The 27,482-nt window shown below is 37.5% G+C and overlaps 1 protein-coding gene and 1 long non-coding RNA gene across 3 annotated transcripts in view; one reads left to right on the forward strand and one right to left on the reverse strand.

Annotated features, from left to right (window-relative positions):
* LOC140685612 (uncharacterized) overlaps positions 1–20,119 on the reverse strand; it is a 63,214-nt gene extending 43,095 nt beyond the window's left edge. The window contains exon 1 of the long non-coding RNA XR_012058863.1: positions 19,964–20,119. This is a non-coding gene — a long non-coding RNA (uncharacterized lncRNA). The remainder of the gene's footprint in view (positions 1–19,963) is intronic.
* On the forward strand, positions 12,601–26,907 carry PCDH18 (protocadherin 18). Of its 2 annotated transcripts, none has more exons than XM_006200102.4 (4): positions 12,601–15,534; positions 16,321–16,409; positions 16,500–16,663; positions 24,202–26,907. In XM_006200102.4, the coding sequence occupies exons 1-4, from the start codon at positions 13,048–13,050 to the stop codon at positions 24,867–24,869; spliced, it is 3,408 nt and encodes a 1,135-aa protein (XP_006200164.1). In that variant the 5' UTR covers positions 12,601–13,047; the 3' UTR covers positions 24,870–26,907. The 2 variants fall into 2 exon arrangements, with proteins under 2 accessions (XP_006200164.1, XP_006200165.1); XM_006200103.4 differs by having other exon boundaries at positions 16,324–16,409.
* The last annotated feature ends 575 nt before the right edge of the window (positions 26,908–27,482 follow it).

Below are 27,482 nucleotides of genomic sequence, written 5' to 3' on the forward strand. Positions count from 1 at the left end.
TAATCAGAGCCAGGTATCAGGTGTGGGGCAGACTCAATGAAGCATCAGTTACTGGTGAGCACCATCGTTCACATACCCTTCTTGACTCAGGACAAGATTGTTTCCTGATATTCTGGAGCATAGCTCTGGGGGTGCAAGGGGTAGGGTTCAAGTGGACTGGGATGAGAAAGAGGAGAGATACAAAGGTTGGGAACCAAACAGCATTTCACATGGGTACCAGAATTCAAGAAACAAGTAACATAAATGTCATTCCCATGGATGCAACTTTTAAAACAATCTGCAACCACGCTTCTGCAAATTAAAGAGCAGTCAGGATTTGGCTCTACAGCCTTACTGTGAAAACCTATATGGGCATGCATATACCAGAGATGTTTATATTAGACCTCAAGCATATGGGAATAACTTCAAGCATTTTATTCTAGGCTGTCAAGAAATTCTAGGTGCATAAAGTTTCTTAATGGAGTGTTATCACTTATATCAAGATAAGCTATATTGAACTCAGATACATTTATTTTGTCTAAGCAGCCTGGGGGCAACGCATTTGCTGTAATTCCACCACATATTACCCATCTCCCAAACATGCATTATTATAAACAGTGAGTATTAAAATATCTAAAGTTTTTTTTCGCCATTCACATGATGGTGAGTTTGAATTATATCATATCTCAAAGATTTATTTTTTCTTTTTCTCCAGGGTTTTATTTGTAAAAATGTGCATTTTGGAGGGCAGTATAGAATGGCATATAAAATTAGGTAATTTAAATTTATAATATAAATTTATAATCTTAAGCAAAACATCTGTTCTTAATTCCAAATTAAAAATATATATATATGAATAAAATTATATGTTTTGACTTATGGAATTCAAAGGAAAAGCAATATAATCAGGATCAATGAGACTTTCCCATTTGTAAAAATATATAAAGTCCAATAACTGCAAAATTTTTCAATAGTGATATCACAAATACTGTAATTTCTCCTCAACTATAGTCACAGCAGTAAAGTTTTATTTATTGCAGAAAACTAGTTTTCTAAGCTTTCTCTTTCACAACCTAATTTTTTCATAAAAGTACAAATAAAACTTCATAGCTTTCACCACCATAACACAGCTTTCCCAGCTTTTAACAGCCTAATCATTCTTTTGTTGTTTCAAACAAAGAAGCTTTACTCCATTCGAGCCAGATTGTTTTAAAAGCTTCTTTTTCAAAATTAAGTTTTATCCTTAAGAGAAGGTGTCGTTTTTATATCATTTATTTAGTAACAAGGAAGGAGGTTTTTTCTTTTAACCTCTTTGTAGTCTACATGTCAATACATGACAGACTGATGCTATTTAATCTAGAAAAAAAGTCATATATTATCACCTCAATCTGGCCCAAGATAAACTTGTTAATAACTGCCGTTTATGAATATTTATCATGAGACAAGTGGTTAAAGAGACAGGACAGATTTAATTGTGAGGTAGCATTTCTGATAACTATGCAACTTAACACTGATTAATCAGACTGACTGAGGCTTTAGAAACACAAGCTTGCCTGAATTTGTCTTATCTTTCATGAATCTCTTCTGCCTTGCACTTCAAAATGCTCTATTTTAGTCTCTACTGAAAATTGCTCAAAAACCTTTTTTGGAGACAGAGATTTAGTCTTGACCAAAGCATCTACAGGGTGCAAAATTGGAGCTGGAATCAATGAAGACAGTTGAAAAAAACAACTGTTAACTGATTATAGTGCCTTAACGGAAAATACTAGGAGACCAGACACAGGCCCTTGAAATATGATACTGTCTTGAAAGATGGGGCCAGCTATTATGAAATTAAGTACAAGTCCACATTCCAGAACCTCAGTTTCCTTCAGGTCTTGGTTTGGGTCCTTAGCCAATTTTGTGCTCCTTCTCTCTCATTCCTAGTGCTTTCCAGTGTGTGATCTATTTTCCTGAGAAAACTTTCCACTGGGTTGAAAGCCTGAGAACTCGTAAATTCAGATGAATGATAATGAGCATTGTCAAAGAGGCAGTAAAATTGAGTCCCTGGTCCTGGCCGCTGAGAGCCGCAGGAGTTAATTGTGTGAATGGTAATGAGACCAGGGCGGCAGCAGATGCTCGCGTGCCTTTACAATCCAAATCCCACCAACCCGTTCCTCCCACAGAAACTTTGAGGGACATCTTGGCACCCTGGAGATGGAGAGAGACCCAGCCATAGCCACATGCCACCTGCTAGACCTATTGTTAAAAAAAAAAAAAAGGTGCCCATTAAAATAACAAAGTTGTTTGCTATCTTTTGCAGTGACTTTATGGCACTGATTTTTACCAGAGTAGAGGAATGGAAGGAAAAGGAACATCTGATTCTTTATAGGGAAACATTTGCACCCGAAGCAGTTAACGACTTACATGTTCAGTACATAGTATGTGATGCAGATTCTTCTGATAAACCACACCTGCCTTTTCCTCTTGTCACTCCCCCCCAACTCCTGTTTATCCTGCAGCAGACTTACAAGGCCACATGGCTTTTAATGACATGAAGAAAAAGGGCCATGTTTGTCCCTACAGAAAAATCAAAAGAGTAAAAGGGTAGGATGTAGAATTTTTATTGATAATTTTCATTTCTAAATAAAAGTAAAAACCCTTTTGAATCATCTTAGCCAAAATACTCTGTGAATGATCTGTCTTTATCAAGTTAGAGTTCCTGCTTACTGATGAGGCAGTGTGTTTATTTTTTTTAAGATATCTAAGACTATGGAGTCCAGAATGGTCATTCTTAGAAAAATGAGTGATAAGAATGGAGGCAAGCAAAATTGGAAGAGACCCTTAGATATTGGGTGTTGAGGTTTGTGTGACAGTGTTTTCCACTGGGCAGTTTAGGGCTCTCTGTGAGGACAGTAAAATGTTATGAAACTGGAAGAAATTATATTGTATATTACTTTCAATTTTGAGGATGTAGATACCTACTTTTTAGAAATCTTGGTATCATATTCCTTGTTGGAAAAAGTGGACCTATTTCTAATACTGGAAAATAGGGTTAGTTTCAATGGCGACTGCAGGTGTGGTAGATTTGTCGCCTTTATCCTGCCCTAGAAGAGAGGCTCAGTATCTCTGTCTGGGTTAAACAAAAGCTGCTTCAGTTCTCACTTTTGGTTTTGCTGGTTGACCCTGATTATTATAAAAGCAATTAGTTAGGCTAGAATTTCTGAATTCATTGTAGACAACCTCTGATGATCTTGCATCAGCAATACAGATGAGAGTTAGAAATATTTACATGCTTTGTAAGTTGGTATCACTATTATCAGTGCAGATTTTGGACTGCATAAGCCCTCTGGTGCTAGATTATTCTGTTTGTAAAGACCCAAGACTCTATAGTAAATAAAAGCTCTGTTCTTTTCCTAATAATAAAATCTGTGCTTCTGACTTACTGAGAAGTCAGATATGGAAGCATGTGGGAGCAATATGTAAATGCCAAGCAAGCTGTTTATTCTGGGATCTGCTCCTGCATAATAATCATAATCCAATGCTAGCAGAAACCTTTTGAATTTCAAACACTGTATAGTTCCAGCAAAACAGAAAGAACCACAGCAAATTTTGCAGTTGCTGAATATTTCTGAAAAATCTCAAATATGTTTACTTTTGGGGGGGGCAAATCAGGGATTTCTATAAGTTTAACACAATCTGGCAAAATTATTTTAAAATGATTTCATCATGCTTTGGTAAACTGTCCTGGATAAAAATGGGGGGTGGGTGTTGAGATTTGCTTTTTCATATTCCTATTACTGGAAGAACACATTAAAGCAAATTCAGAGTCATTTTGTCTAAGAAAATTTGTACTGGGAGCTGTGGAGAAAATGAATTTTATTTTATTATTTCATTAAATTAATGTTAGAAATTCAGACATTCTGTGCAGACTTAATGATGTGTGGACATGATGTGTACATATGTTTCTTAAAATTTAAAGAAAGTTTTTTAGTGTTTTTATTTATTTAGACAGTTAAATTCAATACTTTTGGCTGAGAAAGATAAAGCACATTTGCTTGCCTTAAATGATGTTCTTCCTTTGCCAGGAATGTTAGTGTCTTTCATTCAGCCTCACAACAGAAAGCAGAGTTTCTAGAAAAGTTTGTCAAAATAAATAATATGCTCTTGAGTACTCAATGTAAGCAGGATATCCAGGTGCACTTTTATGTCTTCGTCCTAAATTTAGGATTCTGTCCTCTATACAAGAAAACATTTGTGGAGAGTGACTTACCACTGGGAAGGCTGGTGATGGTATGAACAATGATGCAACATCAAAGAGCCCTTGAGTGGGAAGTGGGTTCCTTTGATCTCAGGTCAGTCTCTCTTGTACCACATTATGCTACTCCCTTGTGTCAGTCCCCTCATTGGCTTTTGCTCAAAAACTGGAATGTTTCTGATTATAACATAAATAAGAATCTAAATGTCTACTCTCCTTTTTGCAGATTCCCAGACTTTCTATTTGCATCTTTTAATCTACAATTGATTGAGTTGTGTTTCCTTGTAGATGAGCCTGGGCTCAGAAAAACCACAATGCCTGGGACAGAGTCAGAATATTATCTCTACCTTTCTTGACCTCCTCCCTTTTTCCCAGCTCTGCCTAAGAATCATTTCAGTTAACCTGTGGCACTGATAATTTTCAAAGATAACATCCAAAAGACAAAACAGTGATTTTTTGTTGTTGTTGTTTTGTTACACGATTGCAGCATTTTTTCCTGAGATAATTCACTTTGATGTGTACTGGTATCCTTCCTCACAGCTTCACTGTTTTCAAAGATGGAAGAATTTCTTTTTCATTTACTATCTAAGAAACAAGTAGTTATTACTATATCAGAAGTAGATTTTGGAGGCAAATACAGATACACAAACTCAATATTGACTATTTATTTAGCTGTGTGAAAGTGTTCTTAAACTTTGTGAGGCTTAGTTTCTTTATTATAAAATGGTTCTAGGATTAATGTGGCAGACAATACTTGCTCTCCACTCAATAACCACTTTCTCCTCCACTCTGTTAACTGAATCCCAATATCTTAACACTTTGTATGAACTAGAGGAGCTTTCCCTGGAACCCAGGGCTAAAACTTCATCAGTCTAGACCAATTATGACAACTCCCCTCTCCTTGCTAGAGTGTAAAGAATCATCATGTGACACAAATCCAACCAATGAGCTTATTTAAGGGGATAACAACAGAAGGCTCCTAGAATATATTTTTTTCTTGATGAAAAAACTCTATAAAGGAAATAACACCTTGTTGTAACTCTCCATTTAGCTAGGGAGGGAGACACTTCTTAGATTTGTAACAGATCTTGGGAAGGTCAATGAGCCCCTGTTAAGAAGGATAAGATAGCACATTCAAGAAGAAGGAGTAGAAGGATGGAAGAAACATGGGACATGGTAGCATCACTGAGCTGCTTACTTATTCAGTGTCAAAAATGTCCTATCTCTGTGTATCTTGCGTTTTGTTTAAATAAACTCCTTCATGTTGACACTTTGGCTCGGTTCTATTACTTGTATCTCACTTATTTCTAGCAATTATAAACATTTCAATTACAAACATTACAGTACAAATTAAATGAGGAAATACATATATATATAAAGAACTTGGCATATAGTGGTAGTCAATAACTATTACCTTTATTTTTATTGTGTTTCAAGACCTTGACATATAATGGCTATTTTAGATAGTATTTTTTATGAGTAACTCATTCTAAGTGTGAACTCTTAAATTTGCCCTCTTAATTACATTTTGGAATAGATATTTTCTAAAATGTTCTACTGTTTTTAGGCAGGCATTTTAAAAAATGCTGTACTGTTAAAATGAGAATCTTCTTTGGAAATTAAATTCCTGTGGATAAAGACTATTGACTATCATTAGCTAATTTATTACAACAATTAACTTATCCAATTTCAAAATAAATACCAAATGATAATAAAGAGGCATCATGTTTTCACAAGTGGTAGCCTGCTACGTGCCTTATAGGAAACAGGCATTATTTTCAATAAATGCTGAGCAACTCTCTACAGTTTTGTTCCAGTTGAAACATTTTCTGTATAAGTGACATACATTAAGACATTTATTATGTAAAAAATATGTACAAACTATTTCTTTTGTAGGTTGGTAAAGGAATGAGAAGAACATTTCCAGAGACCAGCTATATAGCTAGGTATCTACTCCATGTTATAAATCTATTAATCACTGATTTTCTTTATTTTATGAAATTTCAATTATTCTTGACGAAAAGTGCTATTTAACAGAAAACCTTGAACCTTTTCTTTTCCTTGTGAAATTAAGCATCCCTCAATTTGAAACATTGCTCTTGTGCACTACAAAGCCTCAACTGCCCCTCTTAAAAATGGTTCAACTGGTGGGTAGTAACTGTGAAGTGAATAATTTCCCACAAATTCTACGTAAAAAAGCAATTGGACATTGAAGTTGCAATTAACCTGGCTGTATTTAATAACAGTAAATTTTTTTGTATACTTTTGATGGTAATAGTCAATAGATACTTATTTAAGCTTAACCTACCTTCTTCCAAAAAGTTTTAAGGTAATCTAATATATTCTAAAATGGTATTGATTTGATTTTTCATTATTTAAGTGGATGCTAATACAGCTAAGTCATTAGTCCTCATTTACACTTTTAGAAATGATTCTTAAGTGTGGACACCAGTCTCTGTACTTTGAAAAAAAAAAGTGGATGCTTTTAGTTGGGGGAAAAATGGTTGGATAAATCAGATATTTATTAGAAGCACCCAGAAGAATTATATATAAAACAGATTTTAATATGAACACAAAAGCTTTAAGCATTGGCAATAATTTTTTTGTCACACTTCAATTTCTTTTCTTTATCCTGAGCTAGAAATAGTTAAGGATAAATAAACAGTGCACTCAAGATGTGCTTTCCCACAGCACTCAGTGATGAAGGACTATTGGCATGAAGAAAACAGAAAGCAAACATGTCATGTATGTATACCGGACAGATGGAAAACACCCACTCAGAGATTCCTAAGCACATTCATATGTACAAATACACATCTATGTAATGACACTGGAAATATTTTTGCCTTTAGGAACAGCTCTTCAAAAAGAATTAGATCTCTTTTTCTGAGAAGTATTTCCTTCCCTAATGATAAGTATACTGCTTAAATAGGTAAGGACAGGAAGATAACTGGTATAAAACATTGGATCCAGAGGGAAACTCTTTTCTTTCTATGAATTTAACTAAATAGAGAAGTTTTCTTATATCACTTCTACTTATATTCTTGAGTAAATGGAATCTCAGCTCTGGCCCTTTCTATGGTAATCGTTACCATATGCCAATTGTCTAGACTCCCTGGAGGAGCAAAATCTCACAGCATATAGGGTCTGAGTACCATTATGCTAGAGTTTCGACCACTATGCTAGGGTTTCAGACAATAGCTTACTCTTCGCAGCATCGTGTCTCAAACTTTAATGTGCATAGAAATCAGCCAAGGATCTTATTAAAATGCAGAATCTGTTTGAGTAGGTCTGAGGTGCTGTCTGAGATTCTGCATTTCTAACAAGCTTCCAGATAATGCCCAGCCTGCTCTCTATGGACCATACACTGTGCAGCAATGCTTTAAATTAAGAACTGAGATTCAACTCACTTAAGGGTTAGCTCTCCCCCTCCATCCCTCAAATCTCAGCAGCAACTTTGGGAACACAATTTGCAGGCTTAGTTTCTGCCTCAGGATATGGCCCTGTTGGGAAGGAAATTTAAGAGACTCTCTAACAGTTCAGATAATTAACCCTAAAATCAACTTTGCTGCCATTGAGTTTAATGTTGCGATGATGTCTCAGATTTTATCTAGGCGCCCTATATGTGCCCATTTTCAGAATACTGGATCTTAGGTGCCTGTCTTTTTCTCTCCGTTGTAATATCTAATTTCACAACCTGTCTGGTTCAGAAGGCCTGAAGTCCTAAAATGAACAGCAGCTTACCTACATGCCTTGCATCTGGACTCAGCTGATTGCCTGTTGCCAGACCTGAAGTCACCTGCTGGAACTTGGCATTGTACCTTTGGCAGGACATCCCAAATGCTGATTGCCCACTCAGACAAAATTGGCCTAGCACCTGTCACTGTATTTCATGGACTCCAGCTCTTCCTGGCCTCCCACTGACGCTGCCTCCTGGCACCTGCACAGCTATGCCTCCATGCGTGTGGCCCTCCCATGGGCATTTATCCCATTGTTTTGATCAGAATTCTACTAAACTCTATTTCTAGCTCACAAGTCTCATGATAATTTAGGATCCATTCTCATTTCCCAACCCTTGATCGTATGTTGATAGCTTTGTTCCAATACAGAGTTCATACTGTTCAGTGATTTTACATTGTATATTCTTGATTAGTCAATGGAAGACAGGGACAACAACATGAAGAGATGTAATATGACTGATAAAAGGTCTAATAGTACTTTTTAAATGAAAATCTTATTTGATAAGTTTTATCTTTCCTTGTCTTTGACAAGCTATCATATCAAATTACATCCTTTTGTCTACTCAGTATGGTATGACATGATATTAAAAAGAAATCACTGTTTCACAAAGGATTTGAGAGCCGGCAATACCAGATGCGTATCCTACCAAATATATAATTAAGCACCTGATAGACTTCTTTCAACTGTATCATTAGACATGTTTCTACTGTTTAGAGTCTGGAGGTATATGTATTTGATGGACCCTGTAGAATTTTCTTCAGTGAACCAGTAAGTTTTCAAGACCATCATAGATCAGTACTATTAGTTTTGTCAATTATGTTTCACAAGTGACCTTCATAAATAAAAAATGGGGAGACCTTCATCTTTTCAGTATAAAATTATATAAGCATCTAAACCAAAAGCTTGAAAAGCAACAAGGACTGTGGCTATAATTCACTTTATTTTTTTTTTTCAATGGATGTTAGGAAGAAAACAGACACACAGAGGCTAAGAAAAGGAAACTAACCTTTGTTGTATGTTTACTCCAGGCCAGCCTCTGTGGAAAGCAACTTTTTAATTCTTATAAGAATTCTTTATAGTAAATTATTACCATTCCCAGAAGATTAAACAGACTCAGAGGAAATGAATAATTTGTTTATGATTGCATAGCTACCAATTGGTGGTACCTGTATTCATATATATGTTGGGCTCATATAAAAAGTCAAGGTTTTTATCTTAAAGAGTTCCAGTGTATTGAGATTTCTTAACTTCACCAACTTTTGTCTAGTAAAGCATTTTCTATCCTTTAATTTCACCAGATACACAGTAATTATTTAAGCTTCTTATAGCCATATGGTGTCAAGAAGACCATGAGTTCCTCCTACAACGCATTTCATAACAAATGCTATGAGAAAGGTTATCATGTTATGTCAATCTACTAGAAGATTGTGAGATCCTATACTAACACAAATTAACAACTAAGAATTTTTAAAATTCACAACTACTTGTAAGAAATTTTAATGACTTTAATTTTGTATTCCAGTACCAAAAAAGTCACTATCCTTCATGTAGTGGAGAGATGTATGAGCTTTACAATTGAGCCTTACATTTCCTTTCCTCTTCAGCAGGAAAGAAAAAAGCATTAAAGATTTATAATTATAAAGCTTTGTTTTAAAACAAAAGTAATCACCATAAATGGCATGAAGAAAGTGTTATTAGAGGTGACAGGATATATTGCATATGCCAGCTGGGATCTTTTTTCTAGTCTCTAGAAAAAAGCAATTTTCAGCCAACTTAGGTAGAAGTGGTAAAAGGAGATTTGTGAATAAAATATGCACAAGACAAGGAAGCAGAGACATCCTCCTGCAGGAACCGAGTGCCCATTATCACTCAGAATGCCATGGTCGTCCTCCAAAGGTGGAGCCACCTCCTTTCTTGTCAACAAATGCTGCCATTGCAAAGGTGGAAGGACTTCAAGGAACATTCAATCACTCCTTCTTCACTGGGATATCTAAGAAGTTGTTCTAGAAATCTACCACTTCTTCATGACTTTGTAAAATTCCAGACGAAAGTTCAATCCAGTCACCATTAGATGACATCTAACGAAGTTTATCAGTTTTTCTCCCCTGATTCAAATCTTTTCAGAAATAGCAACTTATAAGGAAGATACTTTTTTTGGGTATTTTCTTTTCAACACTACCAAATAAGGACATTCTGAATTGCTGGAACCAATCAAAAGTTCAAAGGAAAGATTTAGTTTCTATTCTGTACTTTTTGAAAACTAGTTTGAAAAACAGAGTAATATTTACTGAGGAGAAATCAAAAGCAAAATACTATCAAGTAGGTCTATATAATTCCTCAGGGAGAGACTGGCCAGCTGAAATTGAAGCAATATTTGGTAAAGATGATGGAGCAAGTGAAAAAAGCTCTTCTCCATGAAAAGATTCCAAGTTCTTCAAAGACTTACTTATGGAAACACATTTATGAGTATATATTAATTTACAACCTGCTTTAACTATTTCAGTAAGTTACTCTGAAGCTCTTTTTCACAATAATCAGTTCTGTTCAAGCTCACTGTCAGAAATAAAAGAAAGATTTTAGAAATATTTCTACTTTTTAAGCACTAGGGGAAAATGTCCTCTACATTAAGGTAATCAAATCCATTGCTCTTGGGGTTTTGGGGGGTAGACTTATCAAATCCATAAAGAAAACTCTCCTAGAACTAACGGAATTAGATTACTTTTGAATTCTCACCCCAACTTTGAATAGTCACTAATTCCTTTCTTTGCTCTTTTGGTGTTTGCAAAGGGGTTCACTAAAGCCTGAACTGATATAATTATTGGCTTAGATTGTTCGAGATCTAGACCAGATGGCTATGGGTTTCTAAAGTCCCAGTTGCTTGTGGTAGTTTTCCTAGTTTGCCTATAGGGTTTGGGGATCAGTAATTTGAAAGAGCTACAAACTTGTAAAACAGTATTATTCAAGGGGGCAGAATGTTCACCAGCGTGACCCAGTACTAACTATATTCATTATAGACAATTCTATTCTGCACAATTTGCCACACAGCACTGGTTTCTGGGGGGGGGGGGGACGGGGAAGACAATGGCTTATAAAATGCTTTTGAATGCCTAAAAAGAAGGAGAGTTCACGCTGAGACTCCTCTGCTTTCTTTTTTAGAAAGAACCTTCTTAGTGAATTTAGCTGAGCTCTGCTGAGAGTAAGCAAAGTGGAAAAATCAGAAAATTGCTTTCTTAAAAAATATGTTTCTGGGGGGCAAAACAGAGAGTGGGAGAAAATAAATGGAAAAAAGTGACAGTGAGATTATGTGAAACAGCAAATATGCAAGTGGATGAAGACAGCTAAGGAATAATGCAAGAGGTATGAAAAAAAAACAGCAAGACTAGAGCCATGATGATAAACTTAAAAGGAATTGCAGAGCAGAAAGAACATCATAAATAATCATATTTTCAAATAAGAATACCATATCAGTTTCTGTGACCTGGATAGAGCACAAGCCTCCCATGATACTTCCTTAGCATTTTGATGCACACAAAATGCAATTTTCAGCTCAGGCATTTTATTCTTCAATGTAAACAAGCTTTGGGCTTTTAAAATACATATCCTAAAAACATTCTCATAAATAATACATATATTATAAAAATTTGACTTGTAAACGACTGAGTCCATGCCCCCAAGCCCCCTGCCCCACCCAGTATTCATTGTGAAGACTCACCATGTATATAGATTCTACCCTTTGGTATAAAATGACATGCTAAAGCATGAAATGTCTTTTACCAAAGGTAAATAGGATTTCTGAACTACAGGACAAAGAAGTATCACAGCCAGTTTTGCCCAAACTCTAGGAAAGAAGTGTTATGACGTAGAACCGGACTGTTAATTAGTTTCAAATCCTAAGGTGTTCCTTTAAATCTTGCTAATTAAGAGGAATCAAGAGTGCAAAATAGCCCTTTACTTATCTTCAAAGAATGAAGATGAAAGAAAAACAGAAAATGAAACCTCTTTACTTGTTCTGTTCTTTAAAACAGAGCCCTAAGAATCTGCTTGTGCTCACACAAGGAGAAAGACCCAAGCCTTTCCAGAGGGGGAGGGGAAGGGGGCGGGCTGAGAAGCATAATTAGAAGCAAGTTTTCAAATTTTATTAAATTCCTCCACCAGCAAAATACACTTAGAGGCATGTTAAGTTAAACCAGTACCCAAAGACTATGAAAAGCAAGAAGATTACATGTTTGTGTAAGAAGAACGAGCAATTAAGAAAACCAGGACAATTTAAAATGCCATATAAATAAAGGCGACCAGAAGTTGATTTAAAGTTTTTCTTCTATAATTTGCCTTCCCTTTGTCGTGGCACGCTCAGAGAAAGTGAACGCAGTAGAAGGAGAAGAGGAGGGGGAGAGGGGTGGAGGAAGGGAGGAGCAGTGAAGGAGCCTCTCCCATCCTCCACCCCAGCCCCCAATGGCCCTGCTCGCTCCGCTCGCTCCCGCGCCCCCAGCCCCCGCCCTCCTCCTCCCCGATTCTCTCTCCGTCTGCCTCCCTCTCCCACCCTCCACTCCCGCCCGCCCTGCCCTCGCTTTGGGGACTCCATCAGCTTTTGATTTGGAAGGACGCTGATTGGCTGGAAGCGATTCAACACACGCCGGGCAAGAGAGCTTTGTCTGAGTTGAAGTGAAGTTGTACAGATTTTCGACTGGAGTCAGCAATCACGGGTGTTTAGTCTGCAGCCGAGCAGAGAAAGGGAGAAAGAATCGCTCGGGAAAGATCCACCGCAGACTCCGCCGGCACCCTGCAATAGACGGATTCCGACTGCACGAAGGGGAAAACGCGGAGGTGACACCTTTTTGCCTGCCAACAGGACAAACAGCCAAACAAATGCAAGGATTGGATGGACTCCAATGCCGGTAATATCTGGAAGTCGTGACACGGTGTGTATGAGACAAAAGTTTGCGAGCTGTTAATTGCTGTGCTGTATTACTAAGAGACGCTTTCAAGTTTCCAGTACCAAATGTAGCTTAGCGTTAAGTTGCCAAAGGAAGTTGAGGGAATTGCTTTGCTGTTTTACCTCGCTCTGTGAGAGGAATCTCATAAACTGACTGATGCACCAAATGAATGCTAAAATGCACTTTAGATTTGTGTTTGCACTCCTGGTGGTATCTTTCAACTCCGATGTACTAGGCAAGAATTTAAAATACAGGATTTATGAGGAGCAGAGGGTTGGATCGGTAATTGCAAGACTATCAGAGGATGTGGCTGATGTTTTAGTGAAGCTGCCTAATCCTTCTACTGTTCGTTTTCGAGCCATGCAAAGGGGAAATTCTCCTCTCCTCGTAGTAAATGAGGATAATGGGGAAATCAGCATAGGGGCAAAGATTGACCGTGAACAACTATGCCAGAAAAACTTGAACTGTTCTATAGAGTTTGATGTGATCACTCTACCGACTGAGCATCTGCAGCTTTTCCATATTGAAGTTGAAGTGCTGGATATTAATGACAATTCTCCCCAGTTTTCAAGATCTCTCATACCTATTGAGATCTCGGAGAGTGCAGCAGTCGGGACTCGTATTCCCCTGGACAGTGCCTTTGATCCAGATGTTGGGGAAAATTCCCTCCACACGTACTCTCTCTCAGCCAATGATTTTTTTAATATCGAGGTTCGGACCAGGACTGATGGAGCCAAGTATGCAGAGCTCATAGTGGTCAGAGAGCTGGATCGAGAGCTGAAGTCAAGCTACGAGCTTCAGCTCACCGCCTCGGACATGGGGGTGCCTCAGAGGTCTGGCTCATCCATCCTAAAAATCAGCATTTCTGATTCTAATGACAACAGCCCTGCTTTTGAGCAGCAGTCTTATATAATACAACTCTTAGAAAACTCCCCCGTTGGCACTTTGCTTCTAGACCTGAATGCCACTGATCCAGATGAGGGCGCTAATGGGAAAATTGTCTATTCCTTCAGCAGTCATGTGTCTCCCAAAATTATAGAGACTTTTAAGATTGATTCAGAAAGAGGACATTTGACTCTTTTCAAGCAAGTGGATTATGAAATCACCAAATCCTATGAGATTGATGTTCAGGCTCAAGATTTGGGTCCGAATTCAATCCCAGCTCATTGCAAAATTATAATTAAGGTTGTGGATGTTAATGACAATAAACCTGAAATTAACATAAATCTCATGTCTCCTGGAAAAGAAGAAATATCTTATATTTTTGAAGGGGATCCTGTTGACACATTTGTTGCCTTGGTCAGGGTTCAGGACAAGGATTCTGGGCTGAATGGAGAAATAGTTTGTAAGCTTCATGGACATGGTCACTTTAAACTTCAGAAGACTTATGAAAACAATTATTTAATCTTGACGAACGCCACGCTGGATAGAGAAAAGAGATCTGAATACAGTTTGACTGTAATCGCGGAGGACAAGGGGACACCCAGTCTCTCCACAGTAAAACATTTTACTGTTCAAATCAATGATATAAATGACAATCCACCCCACTTCCAGAGAAGTCGATATGAATTTGCAATCTCGGAGAATAACTCGCCAGGGGCATATATCACCACTGTTACAGCCACAGATCCTGATCTTGGAGAAAATGGGCAAGTTACATATACCATTTTGGAGAGTTTTATCCTCGGAAGTTCCATAACTACATATGTAACCATTGACCCATCTAATGGAGCCATCTATGCCCTCAGAATCTTTGATCATGAGGAAGTGAGTCAGATCACTTTTGTGGTCGAAGCAAGAGATGGTGGAAGTCCAAAGCAACTTGTAAGCAATACCACAGTTGTGCTCACCATCATCGATGAAAATGACAATGTCCCCGTGGTTATAGGGCCTGCACTGCGCAATAACACCGCAGAAATCTCCATCCCCAGAGGGGCTGAAAGCGGCTTTCACGTCACAAGAGTAAGGGCAATTGACAGAGACTCTGGTGTGAATGCTGAACTCAGCTGCTCCATAGTAGCAGGTAATGAGGAGAATATCTTTGTCATTGATCCACGATCATGTGACATCCATACCAACGTAAGCATGGAATCTGTTCCCTACACAGAATGGGAGCTCTCAGTTGTCATCCAGGACAAAGGCAATCCTCAGCTTCATACCAAAGTCCTTCTGAAGTGTATCATCTTTGAATATGCAGAGTCAGTGACAAGTACAGCAATGACCTCAATAAGCCAGACATCCTTGGATGTCTCCATGATTATAATTATTTCCTTAGGAGCAATTTGTGCAGTTTTGTTGGTTATTATGGTGCTGTTTGCAACTAGGTGTAACCGAGAAAAGAAAGACACAAGATCCTACAACTGCAGGGTGGCAGAATCAACTTACCAGCACCACCCAAAAAGACCCTCCAGACAGATTCATAAAGGGGACATCACGTTGGTGCCTACTGTAAATGGCACCCTGCCTATCAGATCTCATCACAGGTCGTCTCCATCTTCATCTCCTACCTTAGAAAGAGGGCAAATGGGCAGCCGGCAGAGTCACAACAGTCACCAGTCCCTCAACAGTTTGGTGACAATCTCCTCGAACCACGTGCCAGAGAATTTCTCGTTAGAGCTCACCCACGCCACCCCTGCTGTTGAGGTAAGATCATACTCTGCACCTAATCACTGACAAAGTCAGCTGTTAGTGATCAGAAGTTCTGTATGTGTTAGTTCTAAAACGCTTCCACTGATAAGTAACAATACTAACAATATGCAGTTAAATAGAATGCAACTTACATTATGTAGGTGTAACAAGTATATACATCTTAACATAGTGTTTTAAGTTTCTTATAAAGAATTTCCTTGCATGTACTATATATAATATTGAAAAATAAGTGTGATGCTAGCAAAGGTCTACCTAGTTAGAATCCCCTTACTTCCCAGATTGAGACTTTAAGCCAGAAATAAAAGGGCTTGCTTGATTCTCATAGTTATGTTCTGCAAGAAAAATTAAAAAACTGAGGTCTCCATAATCCCATCTCAGTGCATGTGTATTTGTTCAACTTCTGAATTTTTTGTGACATTATTTTAACTACATGTATTAGAGTGTTGTATTCTACAGCATCCTCCAGGTATTTTGATAACTGGTCACTTTAATCTGAACTATAAAACAGAGGAAATCAATCAGTTATTTACAAAGGAATCTTCCTTCTAAAAGAAAAAGCTAGCTGCATGAGATCATCCAGATCTCTCTGGGATCTATTTCAGCTCTGTTTGGTGGCTGGCTGCATGGTCTGTCATAGTCCAGTATATGTAAATCTTTGAAACAGAGATACTATGTTCAGTTAATTAGGATGAAATAGTGAGTGACTGTTTTTCTTTGCATAAAGCTTGTGTGTACTAGGAGGTTGTTTCCAGGTATCAGTACTGTCTATTTGGTTTCCAGCAGGTCTCCCAGCTTCTTTCAATGCTTCACCAGGGACAGTATCAGCCAAGGCCAAGTTTTCGAGGAAACAAATATTCCAGGAGCTATAGGTATGAATGACCCTTGTGCTATCTATTAGGTCTCAAATAACATACAACCTGAAGAATAAAAACTATACTTTGCCTGATTTCTCTTTCTAGATATGCCCTTCAAGACATGGACAAATTTAGCTTGAAAGACAGTGGCCGTGGTGACAGTGAAGCAGGGGACAGTGATTATGATTTGGGGCGAGATTCTCCAATAGATAGGCTGCTGGGCGAAGGCTTCAGCGACCTGTTTCTTACAGATGGAAGAATTCCAGCAGGTAAGAGGGTAGTGATGGATAAATCTTTATTTTGAGATCAACTACACCAGTGAAATGTGCAGTTTCTCCTATGCTTTTATGTCTTCTTTGTCCTTTGCACGAAAGCATCTGTAATATGCACACTCTTAGTGATGGACAAAAACTGAAACAATTTTAAATGATTTCATTAAAATTCATAGTAAACAGCTGGTAGAGAAAGGGAGTAAGCATGAGAGCTTAAGAGGACAAGGAAGGTGTGTGGAAAGGAGGATAGGAAACCACACCACTTCCCTCCTCTCTCTACCCCATTCCCTACTGCTGTACGACACTCTTGAGCAACTCTCTATAAAATTACTGGGTGGCCGTTTTTATTCAGACAGCCTGTTTTGGTGCCTAGTGGTGAACTGGACTATAATTTGGAGGACACATTTCCTGCGATGGTAACCAACTCACATAATCAGAGATTAAAATACACTAGGGAATGGTACACTTTAACCACTAAAAATAGGAGAAAGAATGCATCTCTGTAGGTGGTTAAGCATGGAATATTTTTTGCCACCTTTCATTTTATGTCTCCACTGTAATGAAGGGGAACAGGAGTCCAAGAGGGGAACTTACAAGGACACAGCTAGATGGAGGAAGTCCTATTAAGTTATGAGCCACATTTTCCTTAGAGTCCCTTCTCTCTAATCCTGCAGCAGAAACTCTCTGATCCAGCTGGGTAAACACTGACTGCATTACTCCTAACAACCCAGTTACTAAAGACTGTAATAGTAAATCGAGCCTTAGGAACATATAAATGCTCCTTTGGCTACTTATGTTTCCAAATTCCACTGAATATTGATCAGATGACTGCCACTGGATAAACGAGTAAATGAAATGATAAATGAAAGGCAGAGCAAAACTATATTACTTATCTGAGTTCCACTGAACATCTGTTTTCTAAATACAGACAAGTAAGAGCGTTTAGGAAATAGACACGAGGGAGATTCAGAAAGCCACAGAAATTCAGTCGAAATCAGTAAATAGAAACTCTAGCTCTCACAGACTGAGTCATAGTGGTGGCAGGAGTATTAGGATTAGTTCCAGCAGTCGCAGGAGTAGTTAGTTACCAACGATGCCCCAGGGCTTACTCTGAGCCCAGGAGGAGCTCTGTATTTGCAGTGCCCCTCCCAACACTTTGACATAGGAATTAGTGGTGGTGGTAATAACAATAGTGTTCTTATTTTCTATTTTTAGATTTGAAAACTAAAGCTTATAAAGATTTTTTAAAAATGTCCAAAATCAAGCAATTTGTATGTGGTAGAGGTGGGCTTTGAACCAATCCCTCTACTCCTAGACACTAATCTATCTAGAGCAAAGTAACCAGTTTTTATTTTTTTAAATATGTTGAGTGACGTATTTGTTCTTACATTCTAAAGTCTAACTACTGTCTGTGAAACTATTAAGTGCTGCTTACTTGATTATGCTATTGCTGTAACAGACACTGCATTTCTGGCAGGATGAATGTACGTGAAGAACCTCTAGTGTAATTAAGGGCATAATTGGTGTAGAGAGCCAGTACTTATACAGTCACCCACGGTGTCTTTTTTTTTTTTTTAATTCATAGACTCCCTAGACCAATTGAAAGAGAAATCCTTGAAAACCTAGTAGAATATATATGCCTCAGATAACTTGCTCAAAGAGAACCAGTTTTATTCGTAGCCATGAAATGAAAAAGGTGGCTGAATTTCTATGATCCTATAATATTGCTAGAACTTTTTTTTTTTAGAACTTTTAATTTTGAATATTCATCCCTAATTTTGAATAATACAATTTCCCAAATTACATTATTTCATAAAACAGAAAAGTAACATCATGGGTATATCAATATTTCATTATATATGTTATTTTTTAAATTGTAGAAAGTCGATTCATTGAAATTTTAATTTATCAGCATAGTTAAAAGGAGAATAACTGCCCCTACTGAGATAACTTTGCAGTTTCTGGGCCTAAATAATGCCTAAAGTCCTTTTTAATTCTGAAATTCTATATCTTAATAGCTAATCATGGGCTAATTTTTTTTTAAAGGTCAAGACTCCTCTTTCACGCTATCCTATATTTTCAAAGTTAACCACCACTAGATATGTTCATGGTAGGAGAGTTATCTGATGCTTGAATTAAAATAATTAAATTAAAATACATGTTAAAGAATAAAGACATTGGAGAAACAATAGGTAGCTAATGATAAAGTCTAGATAATAGTAGGTCTTGTTTAGTTAGTGACTTTAGACTCCTCCCAAGTTACATTTGTGTTCAAAGTTACAGGCTCAACCTTTAATTATCATTAATAACACCACCTAATATATAGACAATCCTTTACAAAACAATTCTTTAGTTACACAATCATACTTAATCTGAGTATTCAGTGGGAGAGCTGTTTCGCTAGGGCATGGTATTGTATTACAATACACTGTATTCCAGTATATACACGCGTGCCGTACCAGCCACCTACCTCTACGTGGGGTGTGGTGGAAATTATTCTGGAGGCACAGAGCACCAGGAAATCACCAATGATCTGTAAAATATCTTAAGCTTTATTTAGGTTTGGCTAGTATAGATAGAAATGTGCATAACTCATTATCTACACATAGATAACCATCCCTTAATTATGACCCTTACTCTGATGATACATCACCGTATTCTGGTTTATTCTTCATACTGGCAGCCTCTACTGGCACATTAGGGGGTAAAACTTGTGCTTTGTGAACTTATATTCCCAGAAAATACTCCAAATAGAAAAAAAAAAATGTAAATCCACATCTGAAAGCCATTAGCAGATATCAGCACCGTTTTCTAAAGCATGTATATTTTTAGGACTTCAGTGTCTCATTCCAACTGTTTTTTCTGCATTAGTCTGTGATCAAATATAAATTATGTTATGTAGCTCTGCTGGCCAGCAGGGTCATTTCTGGTCATTCATTCTATTAATTCCCACAGAAGGATCCTGCATTCTAAGCAGTAAAGTCACTGTGCATTTTTGTCTGTTGGCTCATGTTTGTCAACATACTTTCTTCCTTACTAATTCAGCTTTGAACTACAACACTACATAGATGGCCGCCAAATCTCCCTTTCCCCGAAGTATTCGCTATGCCAGGACGTTCATGTGGTACTCCTTCTTGATTAAGCTCATTCTATTTTTTCTCATTCTGTCATCAGTGATCACTTAATTCAAACATTCCTCTTTAACTCCATGTCCTTTCCATTCTCACGGCTAGTGTCCTCTTTCTGGCCCTTTGTCCGTGGCTGGTGTACTGTACCAGCCCACAAACCGATACTCACTCTCCGATCACTTCTCCCTTTGTCAAATCTTTCTTTCATTTAGCTTGAGCTTTTTCGGAATATTTTCCTTTATGTTTTGGGGGTTCAAAAGCAAGAACTGACTTTTGTTGCCCAGCAACACTTGATTCAACTATTTATCTTGGCATTCCAAGGTCAGAATCCACTCTGTTTAACTGTCAATTTTCCTTTTGAATTTTTTGCAATAGGCAGAGCCTCCTCTCTACCTAATACACCAGTCCTTTGCTCATGCCCTCTTTCTACCTGAAAAATCACTTTGTCTGAATCCTGTTCATCTCACAAAGTTGGTTTAAGTTGCTCTTTAATTACTTCAGCCTCCACGTCTACTCTATTTTTTTAATTTTATTTTTATTGAAGTATAGTTGCTATACAGCATTACATAATATCACAGGTGTACAATAGAGTGATTCACAATTTTTTTTACAATTATACTCCATTTATAGTTATTATAACATGTTGGCTATATTCCCCATGTTATACAGCACATCCTTATAGCTTATTTTATATCTAATAGTTTGCTTCTTACTCCCCTACCCCTATCATGCCCCTCCCCACTTCCCTCTCCCCACTGGTAACCACTAGTTTGTTCTCTTAATCTCTAAGTCTGCCTTTTTTTGGTTATATTCATTCTTTTGTTGTATTTTTTTAGATTCCACATACGAGTGATACCATAGAGTATTTGCCTTTTTTCTTTTTTTTGACATGCCCTCAGCTTCATATAGTTTGGCATGTTAACTGGGCATTTATGACCACCTTTGTTATGCTTGAACCAGAATTATACCTGAAACCATCTGAGGGTAGGGAGCTATCATAGCACTTTACATATGGCCGGCTCTTAATAAATAATTGATTGATGACTCAGTGATTAATGGCTTGACAGAAGTTAAGCATACATCTTTGTTCTTACAACTGATGCTTGCTTCCTGCCCTACCTAGAACATCTAGCAGAGGGCTGAAATTGACAGTCATGCAGTGGGAAGGAAGAGTTGTCTGCTTCCCCAAGACTTTTCCTCCTCAGCAGAAATTCAGCCACCTGACGGAGCTTTCAAAGAGTGACAAGAAGGCTCCCCACTGCACCACGTGCTGACAAGTCCTGATTCATTGGACGTGGTATGGAATATCTGTGGCACTAATTTACATGTATGCTGAGAGTGCTTTCCAACAGTTGCGTCTCAGGGGAAAAGCTGAAAACATTAATGAAATTGAGAAATTCTTCTGTTCCAGCACTCTCCCACTTGTATTATTTTGGCCATCCTTGTCTCCATGTATCTTTATTCATCAATTTTCCATATTTTTTGAATTTTATAATTTTAAGTTAATTTATCATTTTATAACTAAAGCCTTATTTGTTATGAAGTTATAAAAAGCATTCCTTTTCTAAAACTTCCTCTGACCACATTTATTTTTGAATATGAACTGTCATATTAATCACCCAGATGGTATTGCTGTTTTCATTATACTCAGTTCTCCAGAAGGTTGATCATACTCAGCATTCTTAGAAGCCTATGTGATTTTTCCCTTTCTCCTGTGTCATTAAACATTAAAACAAAATGAAGCCAATCAAACAATTAAGTCCTTCCCACAGAGTTAAAGGCCAGAAAACAAATGAAGAGGTATAAACAGGTCTGTTCCCCTTCCTTCTAACAGGATGTGAGTAAGACAGTGTAGACAGGCTTCCTTTCCATTTTCAAAGACCCAGGGAATTAGGAAAAAAATTCATTACCACTTTGATAGTTATTTCACTGCTGATAAATCTCATAGCTATTAAGATATTCCAGTTACTTTCACCACCTTTTGCTTTGGTTTTGTCCACATTTAAATGATGAACAACAATAGTTGGTAAATATTTCCAACTAGTAATAACACATGAAGCCAGCACATCTAAAATATTTTTTTTCTTGCTTGTTTAAATTTAACCTTTCTTCAGAGCAAAATAACATAAGGATTCTCAATATTGCTCTTTCCCTTACTCCATAGGTATTTCCTTGGGATTGGCATTCACACTGTCCAACATTTTCCCTAATTTATATTTCTAGCATTCCTAGCAATCAGACATCTTCTCTCACAGTTGTTCTCATTTCTGTTTCTTAATGTCCCCTTCTCTATTAAGAGTTGAGGTCCAGAATTCATGAGGTATAGGAACAGAATTATCTTGAAGTCTCAAAGGATGAAGAGTAGTGACTTTCACACCTTTTAACAAAGTCCTTTACTTCTCCTTTTCTGAAAGGTAACATTTATTCTTCACTTTATTTGTACATAAATCTTTATGAAAATTTTATTTTATTGTATAAGAACATTTAACATGAGATCTATCCTATTAACAAAGCTTTGTGCAATACAGTATTGTTAACTATAGGTACCATGTTGTATAGGAGATCCTTAAACTCACCAATCTTGCTTAACTGAAAATTTATGCCTGTTGATTGGCAATTCCCCATCTCTCCCACCCCAAGCCCCTGTTAACCATCACTTCACTGCTGGATTCTGTGAATTTGACCCTTTTAGATACTTCGTATACGTGGAGTAATGTACTATGTCCTTTTGTGACTAGCTTATTTCACTAAGTTTAATGTCCTCAGTGTTCACCCACATTATTACATATTGCAGAGTTTCCTTCTTTTTTAAGGCCAAATAATATTCTACTGGATGCAGATATTATATTTTATCCATTCAACAGTCACTGGACATTTAGGACATTTCCACATCTTGACCATTGTGAATAGTGCTATAGTGAACAGAGGAATGCTAATATCTCTTTGAGATCCTGATTTAGATTCTTTGGGATAAATACCTGGAGATGGGATTGCTGGACCATATGGGCAGTTCTTTTTTAAATTTTTTGAGTAACCTCCGTATTGTTTTCCATAGCAGCTGCACTATTTTACATTCCCAACAACAGTGTACAAGGGTTCCAAGTTCTCCACATCCCCCTCATTTGTTATTTTTGGCTTTTTGTTTTTTTATTACGGCCATCCTGACATGTTTGAGGTTGATTTCTCATTGTGCTTTTTGATTTGCATTTCCCTGACAATTAGAAAATATGTAGCAAATGTCTATTCTATGCAGACACTTTGCATAGTTTACCTAGTGCTGGGGATACAACAATAAACACAACAGACAATTTGGCATTGTTCAAGAGTCATCCTTTTTAGCTGTAGTTTGGGAGGAAGAGAAATCTTTCTTAAGTAGCCAGACCTACGGAATTCGCTGTGAATATACAGGTATGGCTGATATCATTCAAATCTGAGATAATTACCTTGCATTTTCTGCACTGTGTCATTTGCTCTCAAATGAAATCATGATGTTGAAGAGACCTGTCACTGAAAGAAATAGATGCTTTGTGGAGTATATTTTACATCTTCATATTTCTTGGTTGTTATGTAGTTTAGTTATTATATTTGCCAAATTTAGAGATCCCCCCCCTTCATTTTTCTGCTTTTCTCATATCATTGATGGTGTTCTGAGTGTAGCCACTCACATTCCAACAGGGCATCATAACATCTGGAAGAACTAACCAATGGATTTTTCATATTCTTCATCCTTTGATGACTTTTCCAACTCTCTGAATCTCAAACCTCTAAAAGACCTCTTAACAGTGTAACTGCACATGCCTGGTAGTTGAGGGTAATTTGCACTGCTATTTTAAGTAGCAAGTCAATAAATAAACCAGAACATTTTTAAGAAAGATTGATAAGTGTAATTACTTGATAGTTTATTATATTCTCAATGCCTCCATTAAAAGTAAAGTAGGTCAGACAGACCTCAATATCTAGCAGGTATTCAAAGGTATTATTACTCAAGGCCTACCTGGTGGCATTCTAAAGTTATAGATTTCACCTTACATCTCTGGAACTGTTTAGAGTTTATGTATGGCAAATATTTCATCGCCCACACCTTTGCTCTTTGCAGTCTTTCTCATGTGTAAGTTTTCTATGTATTTTCTCATTACTTGAGTAGCAGATGATATTCCTGAGAAGTGCATGAGTCATAACCCTCCTTTTCATATTTGATAGACAAGAATAAAACATATACCAGGTTCATAAAACCAGCAGTCAAATCAAAGCCACAATTGTAGTCCATCTCGTGTGTAAAATAATCCGTTAATATCACGGTCATAGTTTAAAGTGGTCTTATTCTATTTAAATCAAATTGTAATTTTTCTATTATCTTGAGTCACGCTACACCTAATGACAAATCCTCATTGCGTTCCTTGAGCGCAGCTATGAGGCTGTGCACGGAAGAATGCAGGGTCCTGGGACACTCCGACCAGTGCTGGATGCCACCGCTGCCCTCGCCTTCCTCTGATTACAGGAGTAACATGTTCATCCCGGGGGAAGAATTCCCATCCCAGCCCCAGCAGCAAAATCCGCATCAGAGCCTTGAAGATGACGCCCAGCCTGCAGATTCTGGTGAGAAGAAGAAGAGTTTTTCCACTTTTGGGAAGGACTCCCCAAGCGATGAGGACTCTGGGGACACCAGCACCTCCTCTCTGCTCTCGGAAATGAGCAGTGTGTTCCAGCGCCTCTTGCCCGCCTCCCTGGACACCTACTCTGAGTGCAGCGAGGCAGATCGGTCCAACTCTCTGGAACGCAGGAAGGGGCCTCTGCCCACCAAGGCTGTGGGTTACCCGCAGGGGGTGGCGGCCTGGGCGGCCAGCACGCATTTCCAGAATCCCACCACCAACTCGGGGCCCCCGCTGGGGACTCACTCCAGTGTGCAGCCCTCTGCAAAATGGCTGCCGGCCATGGAGGAGATCCCTGAAAACTACGAAGAAGATGATTTCGACAACGTGCTCAACCACCTCAATGACGGCAAACACGAACTCATGGATGCCAGTGAGCTAGTGGCTGAGATTAACAAACTGCTTCAGGATGTCCGCCAGAGCTAGGAGGCTACAGCAAGGCATGTTTGTTTGTATGTATGTGGAAACAGGGGACAGCGGAAGCCCTGAAAAGAACTGGCGTTGCCAAATAGTTGCATTTATCATAAATGTGTCTGTGTATATTGAATATTAAATACTGTATTTTCGTATGTACACAATGCAAGTGTGATTATTTTAATCTGTATTTTAAAAATACATTTGTACCTTATATTTATGTGTAATTTAACAGACAAATTTTATTTTTTTACTCCCATGACAAACATGTCTTTCCTAATCATGTAGAAACTAGCCACTGTTCAAATCAGATATAATATTCAACCACAAAGTATAAAGGCACTGCTTAGATTAGTTATGTTGGGGAAGAAATTGTTATGCTGTAGGAACAACCCCACTAAAGCATTATTCAAGTCTTAGTTCCATTAAGTGACCCAGCTGTCTTTTTTTACCTTTTTTAAAAAAATTAAGTATTGATAAAAATTCTAACTTTTTTATTGTTGTTGTTTTTGTTATTTTTACTGCTCTCTGCTAGTTCTAATAGTTCAACTCTTAATGGCAAAATTGAAACATGAGGTGAAATTTTATTTCAGGACTGGGAAGTATCGTTCAAAGACAATGATGTAAAAAATAAAACTAGAATCAGTTTCCTAAATCCCAGGCTCCTACTATTCCAGAGCATCACAGTGGCCTGTTCTTGAGAACATTTTTCCTAAAGTATTATCATCTATTTATAAACAATGAATTTTATACCATCCTTGTAATATGAGACCTGCCCCAAGGAAATGGAATCTGTCCTTTAAATGGGTAACTGTGTATTTTAACAGCATAAAGTATTAACGGACAAAGAGTTAGGTCAGTGTCCCTCCTAGGGTAGTAAATATAATTGATTAACCCTGAAACTGTTCTATTTGAATCATCCTGTCTCCTCTCACAATACTTGAATGTTTTTATTTTTTGCAACCTTTTTTTGCTATAACTATTCACTTTTAGCTTTTGTCTCTAGTGCATGATCTCATATTTTTGCTTTTGTTTTTAGTATAAGAACATTTATAAAATTGAATTTTTGTTACTGCAATTCTGTTTTATTTGTTGTGTGACAAACGGCAAATTCTTTATTTATTGTGCTGTTATCTCTCTGTGTGGAATGCCTTGGTAAGGGAGATCGTTATGACTGTTCTCATTTATGACCAAGCTTCTATTAATGTTATTTCTGTGAATACACTATCTTGATTGTACTCTCCAGAAAATTTTGCTGTCAGTGAAAATAAAAGGAAAATTAAAGTAAAGCTAAAAACTGTCCATAAATCAGAGTCCTGTTCCTACCTATACCTTCAATAACTTGGCATGAAGCATACCCTTTTTGAGGGGTAATCCACTGTTGGCATTTGAATGATAGAGACGGAGAAAACCACAATGGAAAAGGAATGAATCTGAGACCTGAAATGGGAATGAAAGTAGTCTAACATTCCCAGTAAATGAAAGAACTTATATGCATTTGAAGTGTAAAGAAAAAAGAATAATCAGATGGTAACTGCTTGAACATTTTTTCCAATTTAAAAAAAAAATGATTTCTCAGAACACTTTGCATTAAGTTGTGTCAGAGGAAGAAAAGTGTACCCTTAGAATGTTTCCAAGAGGTGAAAATGTGATCTCCCTTGGTTTACTAGTAGGGACGGAAGTACTGGGAAAGTTAAATAACCTTAAAATGGCTGAAACTTAGATAGTTTAATTCTCAAATGAGTACCACATCAAATAGATGTGTTATGTCTTTTCAAAAGGCACATTTTCCTTTGTAGAAGTGATTGCAATTACAAGTGAAATTTCAATTTATTTTTTCCGTAGATTACACACATGAAGGCTAACCACATTTAAATACATTTTGCTTTTCAACTTCACTTCCTTTCAGTACATATTATCATTAAGAAAAAGATCTGCATAACTTCACTCTGTCTTCATTTAAAGTGCCAGCAGTAATTAGGAAGCAAAGCTAGGAATCAATGTTGGAATGATGTGAAGTAAATAAAATGCAATATTGTATTAAACCCAAGACCTGTGTATCTTGTCCATGTAGTAAGCATTCTGAGTCTCAAACTCCTTGCTTCTCCAGCCTCCCCTACCTCTTCATACTTTCCATGCCCACAGGTTAAGGGGCTACTAGTGTGATATCTTCACTTTTCCCTCCTGTTTCTTTCACAGGTAATAGTACCTCAGTGAAAGCTGGACTGTCCAGTGCCATCAGAACAACTGACCTCTCATCAAATCTGTATTTCCTCTTTGATACCCTGGCCCTCCTCAGTCTGAAACAACCAAAAACCACTTAAATCAAGGAGATTCCTTTCTCAATGCATTATTTCTTAACTCCTTGGCCCCACTGGCGTCTTTTTAATGTTCTTAAATGGTAACCATCCATGAAGGGACTCATCTTCCAAAAATGTAATTTGACACTGAATCTGTTGGTTAACAAGTCTTCCTTTTAAATGCTTGTTTATAGGATGATGAGAATTGGCTGCTTTCAAATTCTTACACGTTATTAACATGATTATTCATTTAACATTTCTATCTTTCTTGGTATTTAGCAGATGGGACTTATCACTTTGTTCATCATTTAAATTGTTACTTCTC

The sequence above is a fragment of the Vicugna pacos genome, chromosome 2 (genome assembly GCF_048564905.1).
Source record: "Vicugna pacos chromosome 2, VicPac4, whole genome shotgun sequence".
NCBI classification, from domain to species: domain Eukaryota; kingdom Metazoa; phylum Chordata; class Mammalia; order Artiodactyla; family Camelidae; genus Vicugna; species Vicugna pacos.

What these genes read in the sequence shown, in the direction of transcription:
- PCDH18 (XM_006200102.4), top strand. Translation starts at nt 13,048, where the DNA reads ATGCACCAAATGAATGCTAAAATGCACTTTAGATTTGTGTTTGCACTC. An exon ending in ACGCCACCCCTGCTGTTGAG is followed by an intron (nt 15,535 to 16,320) that starts GTAAGATCATAC and finishes TTTGGTTTCCAG; the next exon opens with CAGGTCTCCCAGCTTCTTTC. An exon ending in AGATGGAAGAATTCCAGCAG is followed by an intron (nt 16,664 to 24,201) that starts GTAAGAGGGTAG and finishes CCTTGAGCGCAG; the next exon opens with CTATGAGGCTGTGCACGGAA.